The sequence below is a fragment of the Carassius auratus genome, unplaced genomic scaffold (assembly GCF_003368295.1).
Source record: "Carassius auratus strain Wakin unplaced genomic scaffold, ASM336829v1 scaf_tig00021605, whole genome shotgun sequence".
Taxonomy (NCBI): domain Eukaryota; kingdom Metazoa; phylum Chordata; class Actinopteri; order Cypriniformes; family Cyprinidae; genus Carassius; species Carassius auratus.
In genome coordinates this window covers 96,899-115,690 of record NW_020525123.1, presented here as the reverse complement: position 1 = coordinate 115,690, position 18,792 = coordinate 96,899, and the positions used below count along the sequence as shown (strand labels likewise).

Genomic DNA, 18,792 nt, shown 5'->3' with positions numbered 1-18,792 from the left:
CCATAGACTGTACATCATCTGTCACTACAGTGAAAACTACACCGAGAGCCTTTCAGAGTCCATACACCTGCCTTTACTTTGTTTTTCTTTGTTGAACGAGTTTGGAACAGAATGCATAACTCGTGGAACGTTAGATGATGTTTGCAAAATAAGGCAACTTGTTCCTTTCAAGTATAGTGAGAATATTTAAACTTCTACACTGTAAAATATGATTTTTCTAAGATGTTAATGCAGGTTACTGCTATATGTTTTACCAAAAAAAAAAAAAAAATCTTTAAATTAATGTTTCATTCAATGTGTTACTTGCCATTGCTTTGTCATTATTTGTTACATTTAGCCTGTGTTACAAAATGTTACATTAATATCCTAGAGTTCACTAAAACTGAAAGTTTTTGTGCCTGCGGTCATACATCCACATTTTAATTTACATTAACTTTAAGTAATAAAATAAATTTAAACGGAAAGAAATATGAATGAGATCTATACAGACAAAACTCACAAATTTACTAAAACTTTAACAATTTAAACTGAAAACTGACAGATCAAATGCTATAATCAGTGATGGTGACTAACACATATTCTGTCCCTGTGAGAGAAGAGTAGCTTCAGGACACTTCACTGCTCTTAATAACAGTTTTAATTATGAGTTTAATCAGTGCTGACACAAACCAAACAGCCACTAACGATTCCCAGAGATCCTCCGTTATCTGAGGATTTGGCAACAATTATTCATACGAATGAGCGTAACGTTTTGTGACGCCGAACACTGGGAATGTTGAAGGTTAAACGCAGGCCAAACACTTCATGCCTCTCTAATTAGAGCTCTTTGCATGCTTCTGTGATACTCTTATTAACACGATCGTTCAATAATCATCTATCAGATCGTATGACCAACTTCAGGGCAACTATCCTAAATCAAGCAATTAATCAATAATTATCTGTCACTCACATTTTTGAAGATAGACTTGAATGTGCATGATACAAACCTAAATTTTTATAATTCATGAGTGAAAAAATTTTGTAACCTGATATTGATGTTGTCACGATCATTAGATGGAGTGCCCATGAACTTCAGTAGAGGGCACTCCAATCAACCACCTGATGTCACTTCGATACTAGAACCTCTCATACTGTTGCACCACACCCAAACTACATCTCCCATGAGACACTGCAGCACAATCACCTTGCCACACCTGCACCTCATTCATCAGCCAATTTCCTTGCCACACCTGCACCTCATTCATCAGCCAATTTCCTTGCCACACCTGCACCTCATTTACACACACATAAAAGCAGCACAATCACGCTCACTCACTGCCAAGTCTTGTTTAGCCTGTCTAGCATTTCCGAGAGTTTTCCCTTGTGTTTGTTCTTCCCGTGTCTGATCTTGGATTGTGTATTTCGACTCTGATTCTCTGCTGCCTGCCCCGATCTCTGCTTGGTTCTGTTTTTGATTCTGGTTACCCCTAACATACCTGACGCCGTTCCTGATTTCTGCCTGTCTGACCATTCTTTGAATAAAGTTCTGCACATGGATCCGAATGCCTCTGACTCCTCGTTACAGATGTACCTTTTACGTGGTAATGCAATGTCTGATTTTAAAATGGGTTTTAAAGGATGAATTTTGAGATTTTAAGTTTTCAGTCTATATATAATTTCTGATGATTTCTAAAATGTGAAAAAGGCAACGAAGAAGTCTTTTTTTTTTTTAAACAAAGGTCAAAACTCCTGTTATAATGTAGATTTTTAAGGGTGCACTCTTGTCATGAATTAATCTATTACTTTTCCTGCATAATTTTTAACAAAAAAACATTGGAAAAATATATATTCGCGTGTCTTAGACCTTTCCAACGATATATAGTTTGTCATTTATTTGATTAGATTTAATTGTAATATAGTGAAGTAAATGTAGGCGTTCCATATTCAGGACAGGGTGACAGTTAAGGGGTTAATAAATAAATAAATATTAACTATATTAAATACAAATATAAAACGTAATGCAATGTTACATAAAACATTTTATTACAAACTTAATTTAATTTAAGCAATAACATAGTATCATGATTTCTGAAGATCATGTGACACTGAAGACTGGAGGAATGATGCCGAAAATACAGTTTTGAAGAATAAGTCTTTCTACAGTACCTGCCATTACATTGTAATAATGTTTGAAATTTACTAGCAAGTGAAGAAAGTGAATCTTAAATCCAGTTCATCTCTTATAACGCTGATCCAGATGGGGCAGATGTTTTCTTCACCTTGTGCTGATGATGTCACTGAGGTCATGTGACCTCTAACATCTGTAATCCACAATCCCGAAGGAGTGCGACCAGTGAACCTTCCCCTCGTGAAGTCATTAGTGTGTTTTACGAGCGAGGTCATTTGTCTGTGGGTTTACAGTATGTGATTAAATCCAGCGGCGAGTCCTTGTGTGCGCTGGTGACATCCTCAGAGACACACTTCATGTGTTTGCGTCTCAAATGTCACGCGTGTAAATGTGTCAGAATGACTATTTGACTGTTTCTGCAGTTTAAAGCTGTTATGAAGCATGAAGAGATCCTGAAATCACTTTGGATCGGTCGTGAAGATCTGATGTTGTTTGGCTGAGGAGAAGTGCTTATTATTAATTGTGAGATATTTATTTATTTATTTACAATTTATGTTGAATAATTTTATTTTGTTTAGGGGAAAGTGTATAGCGGATTATGTCAAACACTTTACAAATTAGAAGTGATTTTGGATGAAGTCACCATCCTAAACACTGAATGTTAAGCAGTATATAGTTATCAACTGCAATTAAGTATCTGAATTTTTCCATAGAATAATTTACATTCAAAAGACTGGTGTCACTGAGATATTTTATGTTTCTGAAATAAATCTATTTTTCTCAATAAGGCTGCATTTATTTGATAAAAAATACGTACAAATTGTGAAATAATTTTGTAATGTAAAAAAGCTGTTTTCTATTTGAATCAGTGGCGTAGCCACGGGTGTGCCAGGGTGTGCCTGTGCCACCCACAGGGCAGCTGACACACCTAAAAATAGATGCAGAATTATTTTTTATAGTCTCAATAAAAAATGTTTACTAAACTTGGGCTATTGTTGTTTACTTAGAAAATATATATATTTTTTGTTCAAAACTCGGTTGATACAGATCGGCACTTCGGAGCCTGTTCGCGACTCGGTTGATTCAGATCGGGACTTCGGAGCCTGTTCGCGACTCGGTTGATTCAGATCGGGACTTCGGAGCCTGTTCGCGACTCGGTTGATTCAGATCGGCACTTCGGAGCCTGTTCGCGACTCGGTTGATTCAGATCGGGACTTCGGAGCCTGTTCGCGACTCGGTTGATTCAGATCGGCACTTCGGAGTCTGTTCACGACTGGGTTGATTCAGATCGGCACTTCGGAGCCTGTTCGCGACTCGGTTGATTCAGATCGGGACTTCGGAGCCTGTTCGCGACTCGGTTGATTCAGATCGGCACTTCGGAGCCTGTTCGCGACTCGGTTGATTCAGATCGGCACTTCGGAGCCTGTTCGCGACTCGGTTGATTCAGATCGGGACTTCGTAGCATGTTTGAGATTTTTTTAAATTCAGATCTGGACATCAAAGCAGGAAGTGTTTGTCAAACAGTTAATTGGTGATAAATGAATATTTGGACTTGAGGCTTTTTTTTTTACCTGTCGATTCAGGATGTACATGGACCCACACACAAAGATGGACACACTCTAGAGGGGTGTGCCTGGTAGGGTGACCACCCGTCCCGCGTAGCGCGTGCGCGCACAGCGTTTGAAGCCCAATACATGCTACAAATTGAGACTGTGTCACGCATAATCAATGCTTGCTCAAAAAAAGTTGGTCGCTATATCTGGAGTCACCAACCCGTCGATCGCGGTCGACAAGTCGATCTTGGAAGCATTTTAAGTCGATCGCAAAGATTTTTCAAAATCTGAGAAAAAAAGGTGCGAGCCTCCTGTGCGAGTTGGGAGGTGCGAGCCTCCGCTGAATGCGCGCGCACCTCCAGAAACAGAAGAGACAGTTATACTTGACACAACTGCTTTAGACTGAAAACTAGACCATACTGATTTAGACGCGGGTGCCGGTGTGATGAGATGTACTAATATCCGTCTGCTCGGGCATGATTGTTTTAGGCATGTAATTGATTGATTATTGAGGTAATAGGGATGGCACGGTTCGCTGAAAAAAAAACCAAACCATTCGGTTCACCACACACAAATCTGACAAAGCATCTGTAATATCATCTGTAATATGGCCTGCTATAAATGGCTTCCCAGACATTACAAAAACATGAGAGAAAAAAAAAAACCCTGGACAAATCATTCACTCTTGTTCAACGCGAATGCTGTATATGAGAAGTAATTTATTCCGTCATCACCTGGGTGCTGATATCTGTGTTTAAACTAAACTCATTTAAGCTTTGTCAGTTTAAACATTTAAGAGCCAGAGGCAGCGAGTTCACGCGCGCAGATTTGTGCATGCGCTCATCCGACGCGCGCAAACCTGCGCCTAGGCACGCGCGCAAATATAAGATCTATATTGAGCAACTACAATTCATTTTAATCCTATAATTATATATTATAATTAATTTAAAGTGAATAAATTGTAATGAAAAATAAACAAAATGAAATAGCTAAAGTTCAAAATTATCGTATTTGGAATAAAATTATTACATTTAACAATTAACTACATTTTGACACGACCTGCAAATGAACACTAGGAGTATGGTTGGACGGAAGCAGTGTGACAAAAATACTATCCCATAATTTTGCACAGTAATCTGACAATAAATGTGGCACACCCAGATTTTCATATGCACACCGGTCTCTTTTCTGGCTACACCACTGATTTTAATCAATCTAAAGCATTGATTCTGATTGGCTGTCAGAGTTTGCATCATTCTTTATGTGATTTTAATGATATCGTTCTTCTTGGTGTGCACTATGCTATTCTTCTGTATTTAGGACGGTTTTTAAAACTAAAGCTATCGTTATCATTATAGTTGTTGTTCTTAAAGGGACAGTACACCTCAAAATGAATTCTGTCATCGTTGACTCATCCTCATGTCGTTCTAAACCAGCATGAGATTCTTTCTTCTGTTGACTGTGAAGATATTTTGCACAATGTTGATAACTGAACTGTTGCTGGTGGTCTTTCTGACTTCTATGAAAACTATGTATTATGGAAGTCAAAGGGGACCAGCAATTGTTTGGTTTTCTCAAAATGTTAAATATCCCTTCAAATGTTGAAATGAGCATTAAACTGATGCCTGAGTCCACTTTAAGATGCTTTAGGTGAGAGTGTGTGCCCAATGCATAAATGTAGATTAATACTTGCATAGTGCCAAACGACTGTTATAATGGACTTCATCCAATGAATTAAAACACTGTTTGGACGGTAACTTTATTGGAACTTAATCGATGGTTAAAATAATTTGCATTTATGCATAAACTGGGAATTGAGCGTGCAACTCTGGAATTCCTTGTGTCATGTATATCAGGCATTACTGGATTATAAGTTATTGTTATTTGATGTACTTTTTAAAACAAAATAAAATTGCTTCACATTGCATCGTAGTGTATTGTTTAATATCGTATCGTACTGAATGCATTCTGCGATGCAGAAACTGTGGCCAGTAAATTTTGTCAATTAATTTTCCATCAGGAAGTTATTCATTTTGGAGTCTTTTAATTAACCATTATCCATTAATGATATTTAGTGATAATACTGCATAATATTTAAAGGCTTTATTATTATTATTATTTTAAATAAAACTAAATCGGGTCTTCAGGCAATAAAATCACGTTGTATTTATAAAGCACTTTTCTAAACGAATCAAAGCAGTTGAAGCAGTTTTCATGCTAAAAAAATAACCAATGAAATGAGACCTAAAAGTAATTTATAGCAATAAATGTTTGTTTAAATAAATAAATAAGTAAATAATCAATCTGAATTGTTATCAAAGCTACATTGCAACACTGGGACAAATGGGACGCTGGTTGAGTTAAATGCAGTTCTGTCTTTAGCGACGCATTGAAAACGTGTTTTTTCATCATTCTGGAATCTCTGTGATTTATAACACAGACACAGTACGTGCACTCGATATCAGACGAGCGAAAGGCACCTTGGGGATTTTTATGATCCACAACGAGACTCATTCCAGTCGTATGCAAGTGTCAGTGCATATTAATAATGGCCTCGGTCCAATGCAGACGGCAGAACGCTTCACACCAACATCAGTTCATCTTCTTCTTCTGTCAGTCTCAAGCATAAGGAGCAAACAGAAAGACGTTTGTAGAGATACCTGAGTGACTAAAGCAGGCAGGACTGATTTGAGGGAAACGTTTTTTTAAACTATCTGTACTTGAGAAAGAGCGCTGTGTAAGTCACTCAGGCTTGTTTTCACACATTGTGTGTCTGCTACAATGCATTCTGGCAGATTTTATAAAGATAAACAAGTGGAAGAAGTCTCTGAGTGCAGGAAGACGAAGCACACTCGCATTCAGGATGCAATCAATATTTGTCCTCATGCTTTCTTTCTGTTCTGTTCTAATACGGTAAAGTTACAGCATTCATAACATCAAAGAAGCATTTAAGAGCTAATCATATTCACAATTAGGGAAACAGCCAAAAGCAAAAATTGTAAATTAAAAAATTAAATAAAAAAAAAATGTAAAAAATTTTTTAAAAAAATATAAAAAATAAATAAAAAAAAAAAAAAAAATTAAAAATGTTTTATTTTTTTTTACTTGTTATTAGATTAGATTATATAATAATTTTAAATGCTTACATTATTTATTATTCACACAAAGGGAGTAACTTATTCAGAATATATTGATTCACCCCAGTTCCTATGTTTTTTTTTTCCTCTTCTTTCTGGATGGGACTAATAATTATGCAATTATGTTACTTATATTACTAATTATTAAAACTGGACAAATGTTTTAATGAATTGTAATCCATTTTAATTTGACATTGTTAGGATTTCATGTATTGCTGGCTTTTAATCAGCACCCTTCAGTTGTTTTGATCAAACCCTGCTGTAAAGTTATGTTTCTTGCATTTTATGATAAAGAATTAGTATCATTTATCATTATTTTTATTAATCCCAAATTTATATGATAAATACAGGAATCTAAAAGTAAATCAAAAGTACTCAGACTACATTACCTGATATTTGTAATCCAGATTATTTTACTAATTACATTTTTGAAGTAGTTAAAGTAGTAGTTTCTGATTTATGTTATTTACAGTCAAGGTTGACAGTTTTTCTTATTTTCCAGTTATAATATCGATAAATCCACCTGAGAAGCAGCGTTAAGTCATTAGTTGACTGTTTTCACACATAGTCTGTGTATTTTGGCAGGTTTTTGTGCACAGGATGAAAACACACACTCAAGATGTATTCAAGAGAGCAGTCAATACAGTGCTGCTTGCCAAGTTTGTGTTTCAGAGATGTTGGGTCTGTTGTGTTATAGTACACTTTTATTATTCTGTATTATAATCACTGCATGCACAAGTGGCTTGTCTTATTGAAACCCTTTTATGAACCTGCAGAAACTGCTCAACTATATTCCTCTATGTTTTCTATCACTGAAATTACACTTTGCATTCAGAAATAAGATACAGTATAGATGTTGAATATAAAAATGTGTGTGTGTGTGTGTGTGTGTGTGGGTGTTTGGCTCTTGGCACGTTCTACTTTGGCAAAGTGTGTTTGACTCTACACACACACACACACACACACACACACACACACACACAGATGCAGCCGCTGCCAAAGAAGCTCCCAGAAGTCTGTGTTGCTCAAGCTCAGTGTAATTAAGGCTTTTTTGCCTTTTAATTTTTCATTTAATGCATAACACTTAAAACACAACACTAAGATAAATGAGTGAAGTTCTGTTCGAAGTTTTATCTGTAACCGTAATCCATCTTCATCAATGCTTTTGAAGCAAATATAAATTCATACATTCATAATAAACACACACACACACACACACACACACAAATGCAAATGCTCACTACACACCTAAACGTTTCAGTTACAGTAAAACATGACAAAGACGTCTGAGGCATCAACACATTTGATGTCGTAGCACAACACATTAATGCCATATTGTCTTTCTACTGTACATACTCAAATCTAAGTACTTCCCATCAGCAGCCAAGTAGATACTTACAGTATGCATTAGAAATATGTACATTGGAAAACAGCTTGTTAAATCAAACGTAATATAATCTGAAGCTTTACGAGCAGATGCTGCGTTTGACCACGGTCAGTGATAAGATAAAAAAACACTAAAAGATACAACTATAAAAGAGTGTTATGGTGTGAAGCTCTAGAGAGAAGATGAGACGAGTGGATCACAATCACGACACGCTTCACGCTTCGATCAGAGGTGTTTCTCAATGAGACGAGAGCAAGCACACGCTTCCATCACGCCTGCAGCGCAACATGAGGATGTTTGTGTGGGAGGAACGACCTCCATCACAGCCTCCACAACATCCATACGGACATCCAGCAACACAAACGACACGCAAATGACACAAAGAACACGCAAACAAACAACACGCAAAATGCAAGAATGATAATAATGTACGAACAACATACAAACGACTGACACTCATAACATGCAAACAAGACAAAATACACACAAATGACATACAAAGAATGTGCAAACAACACGCGAAACATCATGCAAATAAGGCACGGACAAATAACACTCAAATAATGCACATGCATAACGACATGCAAACATTGCACAAACAACACAAACAACCGAGATGCATAATGACACACAAATAAACAACATGCAAATTACATGCAATTGACTCACAAAGACAGCACAAACAAACAACACGCAAAACGTAATCAAATAAGGCGCAAACAATTTGCAAAACTACACACAAATGACACAAAAAATGCTAAACATGCAAAATGACTCGCAAAGGATACATAAACAAACAAGAAAACACACAAACGATACACAAACAACATCCAAGAGACATGCAAATGATACACAAAGAAACGAGCAAACAGTGCACAGCCTCCACAACATTCTTTGCAACATTTTGCAAACTATGAATAACATCATATTTAAAATATATTTTTTAAATATTAACAATAAATGTTCAAATAGTGTTAAATAACCATGTTTTGTTGAAACTTCCACAATGAAATATAAATCACGGAATAAAAAATGTATCCTTAGAACTGCTTAGAATTTATGTCTAGCAATTGCAAGTTATAATCTTGTAATGTTTATATTTTGTTATTTTATTAGTCACACAAAAAATATTTATCCTCCAGTTTTGCCTTTTTTTTTTACATAATTTATTTAGTTTTAACCATAGAATAAAAAAGTGATGTAAACTCAATATTTTGAAACATTATAAATGTTTTTAACTCTCTCTTTTGATTCATCTAAAGTGTCCTTGGTGAATAAAAATATGAATTTAATTGATTTAAATAATATGAAAACTGATAAACTGACAGATTGCACAATTAAATATCTAAAAAACAAGTAAATGCTTCTTATTTAGATATTGTAGAAGAGCAACAAAGAGCAGCAGTAACAGGCATCTTTTTATAATGCTGTGGTGCATGCTGGGAAATGTAGTCCTGCTGTGTGAAATCAGCAGATAATGTAGGTTACAGAAACCCTGTACTGTGCTTCTTCACAGTAAAGGTGGAGATTCTCTCCTGAGGCGCTCGCTGCTATTTCAGGCTCACAGCAATCACTCCACGTTCAGATCAAAGCCCGAAAACACTCCTGCACCCAGCAGCCTTCCTGATCCACGCCAGCCATTCATTATTAATAACAGTCGTATCTGAGCAGGAGTGTTTGAGTAAACGTAGGTTTCATAATGCATCACGCTCACAGTGTGTGCATGGATCATTAACAGATTAAATGCCACTAATGAAAATGCATTTCGGTTCCACTGCATGCTTTTGGATATTGGATAGTACCTGTATAATAATGTGTGTAAATAAATATCATGTGTGCATATTAACATGCAAATATTTTAATATTTAATTTAATTTGATTATCATTGCAAAATAAATGACGCAACCGAGATATTAAAGTCACATTAAAACTTACAATTTAATAATATAGTTATTGTGTAAAGTGTGAAAGGGTCCCTGAAAGACACTCTTTGAATAAAACATATTATTTTTGTAGATATTAAATATTAAAGTCTTCCTAATAAACAGAACGAACTACAATCCTGAATTCTTGATCTTTAAATCAATTGATAATTAAATGAATTCAAATTAAATAAGTAAATGTTTCATGTTTTCATGAACTTGTGCACAAATGGGGGTTTGGAAAGTGTTTTTATTTTTATTTTTTGGGGGTGGGGGGGTGTAAAACTAAATTAGAATACATATATAATAGAAAAAAGCATAAACTTTATAAATAAATGCATTTATAAAAACAGATAAAATGTGATAAAAATGATCAAATTGAATACGTTTGTAAAATAAATCAACTGTACAGTACTATAGTGAGTTGAAAACAGGTTAATAAAAACTAAATATTAAATAAATATTTTCCATTATTTTATTTTTTACAGTATAAACTGGCTTGTTGTACATTAAAATATATAGCCACTTTTTAAAATTTCTGTGACATGTTAAAAAACTATAAAATGAAATTAATTATTAAATTAAATTAAATAATAAATACATTTTACTATTCACATACAGCACAAACCCTGCATTGTGGACATCGAATTTATGCTAATCAAACTGAATTAAATAGTTAAATATTTTATATTTGCATGTGCATGTATAAAATATGTAATATTTGCAAGCTCTTTTATATCTTATCTGTGCATATGTAAGCTTCTCTCCTACAAAAAGATTTGGGATAAGATGCAGCACTAAAGCAGCACAAACTGCAGACCTGCATTCTGGACAATAATGCAATGCCTTTTCATATCCTGAGGTTTTCTGCTCAATTAACCCACTGAGCGCTTTCAAGCGATCTCAGATGCAATGTGGGTAAACGCGCTGGTATTAGATGCATGTGACCGTAAGAGAAACAGAAAGTGGCCGACGGGGAACTGGAGGATTTTATTATTATTATTTTTGCTCAGCAGCACACAGCCAATTAACTCACCAACACCACTTACAAAACACAAGGACATTTGCATGAGAAAAGATGACGGAAAGAGCAGAAAACAGCAGAAACAGATTCACTACATGCACAGCGCTGACCATCAAAACCAGAATGACAGAAACCACTTTAACTAGTGTAGAAAAAAAACACTGTTCAAATGTGTTTAAAAAGATTCAACTCAATTACTTTTGATAAAAACCTTTATTTAAAAATAAACAATATATTAATGCATTTATTATTAGACAAACCATCTAACAGAAGAGTAGAAAAATTGTAAAACATTCACATTAACTAAATAAATATATTAAAGTAAATAAATAAAATAATGAATGAATGAATAAATGAGAGTGTAAAATAAAAATGAAACTAAAAAACAGGATTAAACAATAATAATGCATTTCCTAAATAATAGATAAATAATAATCATTTAAATAAATAAATAAATAGATAAAGTGAGTAGACAACTGTATTAAAATGCACATAAAAATAACAATATCATGCATTATTATTTATAAAATATTATTTAAGAAGCAAATAATTTAAATTAGTTTAACTAACTAATTTAATTTAGCTCAATGACAAGGTATAAAACTAAATAACTTAAGTTGGATGATGCTTCTGTGTCAAACCAATGCAACTGGCCTCGTACAATCACAGCAATGCACTCGAACTGAATCTGATCTTCATTCTGATGCACGCATCCAGACGTAGTGTTTACATGAACACTGAATAACGTGATACACATGTTTATATGTCACAAGCTTCTGACCGGATTTACTCTTTTGACATGCACACACTGCATGAATATACAGAGTTTCCCGCTGTTTTTGCATGCTATTTTAAAAAGCACTCATGATATTTATATATATATGATTTATTATAGCTATATTATAGCTGTTATAGGAGTAATAGCCATTTGGGCAGACTTTAGAGGTCAGTGTAAAATATATAATCTGTTGGCTTCAATGTGTACAAATGCAATCAATCTGCTTTTGACGAAATGATGCACCAGTCTTTGGCTCCAGCGTTCGTCCTGCATACCGACAGATGAACGCCACACAGTGTGACTCGCGAGCGGAGAGCGAGGAGTGTTGGATGGGTTTGGACACGTTTACTCTGAAGCGCTTACACCTCAGATACACGAGACGTCTGTGAGATGAAACGCTCTCTTCAGGTTCAGCGACTGACTCTCTGCAGCGAGGATGCTGTCGCCATGACAACAGACATCACTCGGGCTGGATGTGTGAGCTAAAGATTAGCATGAGACTGACACTGAACCAGCGGCAAACGTCCAGAATTAACCCTCGACTGATATGTGGACATTCTCACGGCTGCCAAAGTGATGTTGATGTGAATGTTGCAATTTGATTATAGCAAATAAAATGTCCACAAAATTGCTATTTTATGAACAATCACTTGTTTTGCCAAATATTTACTTAAAAATCCTGTTAAAGATGTATCTAAGAATCAGCCAGTTTAGTGAAAAAAAAAAATCACAAAAACAATGAATCAACCTGACGAATATATCAGTTCAGTTCATTTATTGGATCAAAAATACAATAAAAATGTGAAATATTATTGCAAATAACAAGTACTGTTTTCTGTGAGGATATTTGTTCAAATGTAATTTATTTCTGTGATCAAAGCACAATTTTCTGCATCATATTTCCATTCTTCAGAGTCACATGATCCTATCCTATCCTGCAATATTATATATATATATATATAGGGCACTCCAACAGATCAAAAGTGACAGTTAAGACAATGTTACTAAATATTTTTAATAATCTTCATGTTTCTTGAGCAGTAAATCATCATATTATTCTGATTTCTGAAGATCATGTGACACTGAAGACTGGAGGAATGATGCTGAAAATACAGCAGAGCATCACAGAAATAAATTACACTTTAACACAGATTCACACAGAAAACAGATGTTTTAAATCATAATAATATTTCACATTTTTACTGCATATTTGATCAAATAAATGCACCCATAAATTTTTATAAATCGTAATAATTTCTAACTTTTGTCCAGTACTGTATATTAATTGGTTATGGTTCCAGTGTCTGTTCTCTTTGGGAAGTCAGCGCTCTGTTGATCTACAGTCACGTACAGCAGTAATTCAGTTAGAAAAACACCAGCGAAAGTCCAGCGAAGCTGAAGAGAGAGAAGTGTTCATGAAAGATTCACACTACAGCCGTCAGCTCGGCGCTTCTCAACTCACTGGACACGCACCAGAAACATCTGACAGCAGTAATACAACACTGCTCACCGCAAACACTGAGGTCAAAGGTCACGTGTCTAATCAAACTCTATAGGATTGCAACACAAATGAGACATGACTAGACAAATGAGACATGGATAAGTTATGTGACATATATATATATATATATATGGAAACTATATTATCACACAGCTATATCTAAACCTTTATCTGCATACATGCTAGAAAACAGGAGCTGTAGGATTAGCTTTTTCACTTTACTTTAAAACAAAGATCACCTAAAAAAAATTATTAAAAAAATACTTTCTAAAATATAAAATGTGTTTAAAAAATACATTCATTATGAAAGCATTCACTGCTTTCTGCTTTTATTTTAGTCAAAGTTTTAGTAATTTTGTTGTTTTTATTTTTGTCATTTTTTGGCATTTTTTGTCATGCATTGCTCAGAACTTCATCTGAACAACTTTAAAGATGATTTTCTCAATATTTAGATGTTTTTTTTTTTGCTCCCTCAGATTCCAGATTCTCAAATAGTTGTATCAATGGAGAGCTGATTTATTCAGCTTTCAAATCATTCAAAATATCAATTTCCTAAATCTCATCGTATGAACACGCTAGCAGAAGTGTGCGAGGTTGCTCTCATTACAGTAGGAAACGCAGGCTCCGGATCCAAGGGAATTGATAAAGAGCTCTAGAGGAGGTGCAGAGAAGCAACAAAGAGCGCTTTAGTTGCACTGGTGGAATGCATTTGCATAGTTTAGACGGCCGGCATCTGAAGCTCGCCGTGAACACAGACTTCACTAGCGGCCGACTCGGGGAATAAAGCACAGCAGCCTTGTTTCCATTCATCCTGACGCTTTAAAGAACAGAGGCGTCACAGGAAACAACGTTACCCAATGACACGCGGTTCCCACACTTCTCCTCTACAATCATCATCATGCATGAAAAACCTTCAACCCGTCTCCTCTTCTGAAAGATTTTAGCATACTTTTATAATGACTGCTTAATAATGTACAGTACTTTCAATGAGTGACACTGAATGCAATGTTTTCAGACACTATTGCATGTCATCTGCAATTAAATCAAAATGTATTATAGTTTAAATATATATGTGTGTTTCTATCCACTTAAGTGCATTTTAATATGCATTGTAAAATATAATTACTTCTATTGTCAACTATAACGTAATTCCACTGAAACTTGAATGTCATGCATTTAAGTATATTTGTAATTCACATTTCTAATAATGAAGTTGCAATTTAGTGCATTTGAAAATATAACTTTAAAAGACTTTTCATGTAAGTGCATGTTTATTAGTTTTATTAAAACAGTGATTTAAAGTGTACTTTAAAGTTAAATTGTATCTTTGACATCATTACACAGGTCAATTTTTAAAAGTCTATTTACATGTGTTAAATGAGTACCTCAAGGCTCAGTACTAGGGCCGCTTCTCTTCACGCTTTATATGTTACCCTTGGGAGATATCATCAGGAAACATGGTGTTAGCTTTCACTGTTATGCTGATGATACTCAGCTCTATATTTCTTCGCGTCCCGGTGAAACACAACAATTTGAAAAACTAATGGAATGCAAAGTTGATATAAAAAACTGGATGAGGAGTAATTTCTTACTGCTAAATTCAGAAAAAAACAGAGGTGTTAATTATAGGGCCTAAAAACTCTGCTTGTAATAACCTAGAACACTGTCTAAGACTTGATGGTTGCTCTGTCAATTCTTCGTCATCAGTTAGGAACCTAGGTGTGCTATTTGATCACAATCTTTCCTTAGAAAGCCACGTTTCTAGCATTTATAAAACTGCCTTTTTCCATCTCAGAAATATATCTAAATTACGGCCTATGCTCTCAATGTCAAATGCAGAAATGTTAATCCATGCATTTATGATCTGACTTGACTTGAATTGTTAGGAAACACTCCTGAAAGTGTCTCTCTTTAAGTGCACTTAAAAGGCTTTTTATTTAATAGATATTATATTAGTTGCACATGCAGTTTTTAGTATATTTTAAAAGATAACTAATATACAATTAAGCACACTTCTTTTTTTTACAAAGGTTTTAGTAATAAGCTTCTTTAAAAATTAAATTTTATGCAAACATTAACGAATGATGAAAATGTTGTAAACTGTGAAGCATAATAAAAAGTATTTTAAAAACTGAAAATAGATTAAAAACTCTTTTTTTCCATTAATATACAGAAATGAGCTAAACATTTATAGAAATATATTAATGTAAATATATTTCATCAAATATAATTTTGCTCATTTTTTGTATATTGTGATATGTACACATATAAAATATATAAAATACATATTTAAATATTAAATAATATTAACAGATGTAACACTGGAGTTTAATCATCTATTAAGAATTGGTAAAAATTATCATTAAATATGATTGATAAAAATATTCTTAGAAATATTTTCCATTATTGTTAACTTACTTATGTTACTATCAAATGCAATATTATTGTAAAGTGTTACTAAATTAAACCAATATAATATAATATAATATAATATAATATAATATAATATAATATAATATAATATAATATAATATAATATAATATAATATAATATAATATTTGTTTAAATATTTACATTAATATAATTTATTCCACAGCATGTTTTACATTTTGCCATATGAAGGTTAAAACTATATATATTTTATTAAAATAATAATAATAATTGAGCATCACTGTTTTCAACATATTTAGCATTTATTTAAAATATATTTTGAGAGAAAAGGCTGTATAGGAAACCAATGATAATTAGTCATTTATGACTAACAAATATGCAACAGGTTTAGTTAAGAATTACTTTAATTTAAAAAGCATGGACATTTTATATACACTTCAAATACACGTATCTTAAATGTAGGCCTTTTTGGAGTAAATTGTTGTTTCTTTACTGAAATAAGCATCTTTGTGATGTTTTTATCAGCTGTTTGGACTCTGACGGCACCCATTCACTGCAGAGCATCCACTGATGAGACACTGATGCAGTGCTACATTTCTCCAAACCTGATGAAGATACTCATCCTGATCTGGGATGACCTGAGGGTGAACACATTTTCAGCACAGATGTATTTCTGGTGAACTGCTCCTTTAAGTGTCCCCTGTTGAGTGCATAGGGAGCAGAGAACACTTGAAGCGAATCTATAATTAACACTAATTAGGGAGCATATACTGCTGCGCATCTCAGAGCGTGTTGGCATTCACCAGCGCCTCACACCGTCATTTCCATTCCTCCATGGGCTCTGAAGTCATTGATTTTAAAGTGCATTCTCATGGATCAGCGAAACCCGGCTCTACCCAAACTCTATTATCCTATTAGCCCCTCAGAGACACATGCGTGCCCCTCTGGATGTGAACCGACTCCAGAAACAAAAGCCATGTAGTTGATATTACGCCCACCATCTCAACGCGTGACCCACCAATCAGATCAGCTCTGAGCAACAGCGGCCCACGGTAAACAATGCTTCGATGTTTTCCCTCGTGACATTTGCACATTACGACTCATGGTCACTCAAAGCTCTGGTTAACCCACACTACACTACTAGAACACCACTAGTTGCTTAGTACACGATGAGAGAGGCGAGAGCTCGACATATGCAGAGCTGTGACATTTACAACACATTAAACAGCATCCATACAGCTTTTCGACAGCGTTTCTCTAATGCAAATTAAAATGCATGAATGCCTCTCCATGCTGCTTCCATTAAAAGAGAGAAAAGCCCAATGGATTAACTGTTTAGAATGCAAATCATATATTTGCTTCTAGATTGGGAATAATTAAGCATTTCTACAGCGTTTCTTTAATGCAATGCAATGACTTCCATTAAATGTGAGGGAAACCCGTTGGATGAACTGTTTAGTATGCAACTGGGACATTTGCAATAGATATACTTACTATTTGCATTATTTTACTTTGTGGATTGGGAATATTAAGGGATTTCTACTATGTTTCTTCAGTGCAATTAAATAACTTCTGTTGCATTCCCATAATGTTTCTTTAATGCATTGCAAGGACTTCTGTTGTGTTTCTACAGGGTTTCTTAAATGTAATGGAATGACTTGAGTTGAATGTGAGGAACCCAGCAGATGAACTGTTTAGCATGCAATATACACAACTGCAATATAGATATACTTGCGAAGTGCATTATTTTTCCTTGTGGATTGAGAATATTAAGTTATTTCTACAATGTTTCTTGAATGCAATTAAATACTTTCTGTTGCGTTTCCACAGTGTTTGTCAAATGCAGTGCACCGACTTCAGTTGAATGTGAGGAACCCAAAGGATGAACTGTTTAGCATGCAATGGGCACATTTGCAATATTTTTCCCTGTACATTGGGAATATTGAAGCATAGTGTTTCTTAAACGTGCTTTGCTTAGGAAAACAAATTGATTATGCACATTAGATATCATGGCTATTTGCATTTTTTTTTTTTCTTGTGGATTGATAATATTGAACTGTCATGCAGTGAAAATGCACACCATGACTAAATGTTACACCTAAAAAAAACATTTGCAATTAAAATGATAGTGGTTTCTAATTCTAAAAGGTTCAACTGTTATTTCCAGTGTGATCTGGTGTTTATAATGAATCGTTTTTCCTTCTAAAAACCTGTGGATCGGCTGTTGGGAAGATCTGATGCTGGATGGTTTGTGAAATGGCACCTGTTCAGACGCACACACAGAATGTTGACTGGCATATAAATGCATCTGCACGAGCTGCTGGCACTTACCATACACTCCCTGGCATGAGATGCCCTCCAAAACGAGCGTCAGGACCCCCAAAACACTAATAATCCCATCCATCCTCACGTGCCTCTCAACATATCCAGATCAAAGCGCCGGAGTCTCTCCAGATCGCGATGTGACGAGCCGCTTCAGACCCGCTTCAGAGCCGCTTCAGAGCCGCGTCCTCGCAGGGAGCTCGTGCTGTGGACCCGGACTCGGAGCAGTGTTTATTCTCGGGCTCGGGTGAGGCTCGGTGACGGTGTGTCTGCGGCTGGCATCGCTTCATCCGATCCGAGGCTCTGAGCGTCTCAGTGACGCTGCGGATGCTCGTGCGCGTGCAGCATCAGGACCGGCGGCGTCGGGGACGAGCAATGCGCGTGCGCCTGGCTGTCCGTCATCGCTGATCCGAGCAACAATTGAACTCCTCGGAACCGAACCGAGTCCGAAGCGTTCGTGCCTTCAGACAGACAGAGAGAGAGAGAGAGAGAAAGAGAGAGAGAGAGAGAGAGAGAGAGAGAGAGAGAGAGAGACAGACTCATCTGCATGAAGGACACACACACAGACACAGTCAGACGGAAACACACACACGCGCGTGTGCATTTAATGTTGATTCACAAAACCCTAAAATACATTTTTGCATGTTTAAAACGATAATTATTAGATTT

General features: G+C 35.3%; 1 protein-coding gene across 1 annotated transcript in view; it reads right to left on the bottom strand.

Moving 5' to 3' along the window:
- LOC113077124 (MAM domain-containing glycosylphosphatidylinositol anchor protein 2-like) overlaps window positions 1-18,585 on the bottom strand; it is a 64,274-nt gene extending 45,689 nt beyond the window's left edge. Inside the window, exon 1 of the mRNA XM_026249577.1 lies at window positions 18,133-18,585. Coding sequence (XP_026105362.1) covers window positions 18,133-18,205 — 73 coding nt within the window. The 5' untranslated portion in view covers window positions 18,206-18,585. The remainder of the gene's footprint in view (window positions 1-18,132) is intronic.
- Window positions 18,586-18,792: the final 207 nt, after the last annotated feature.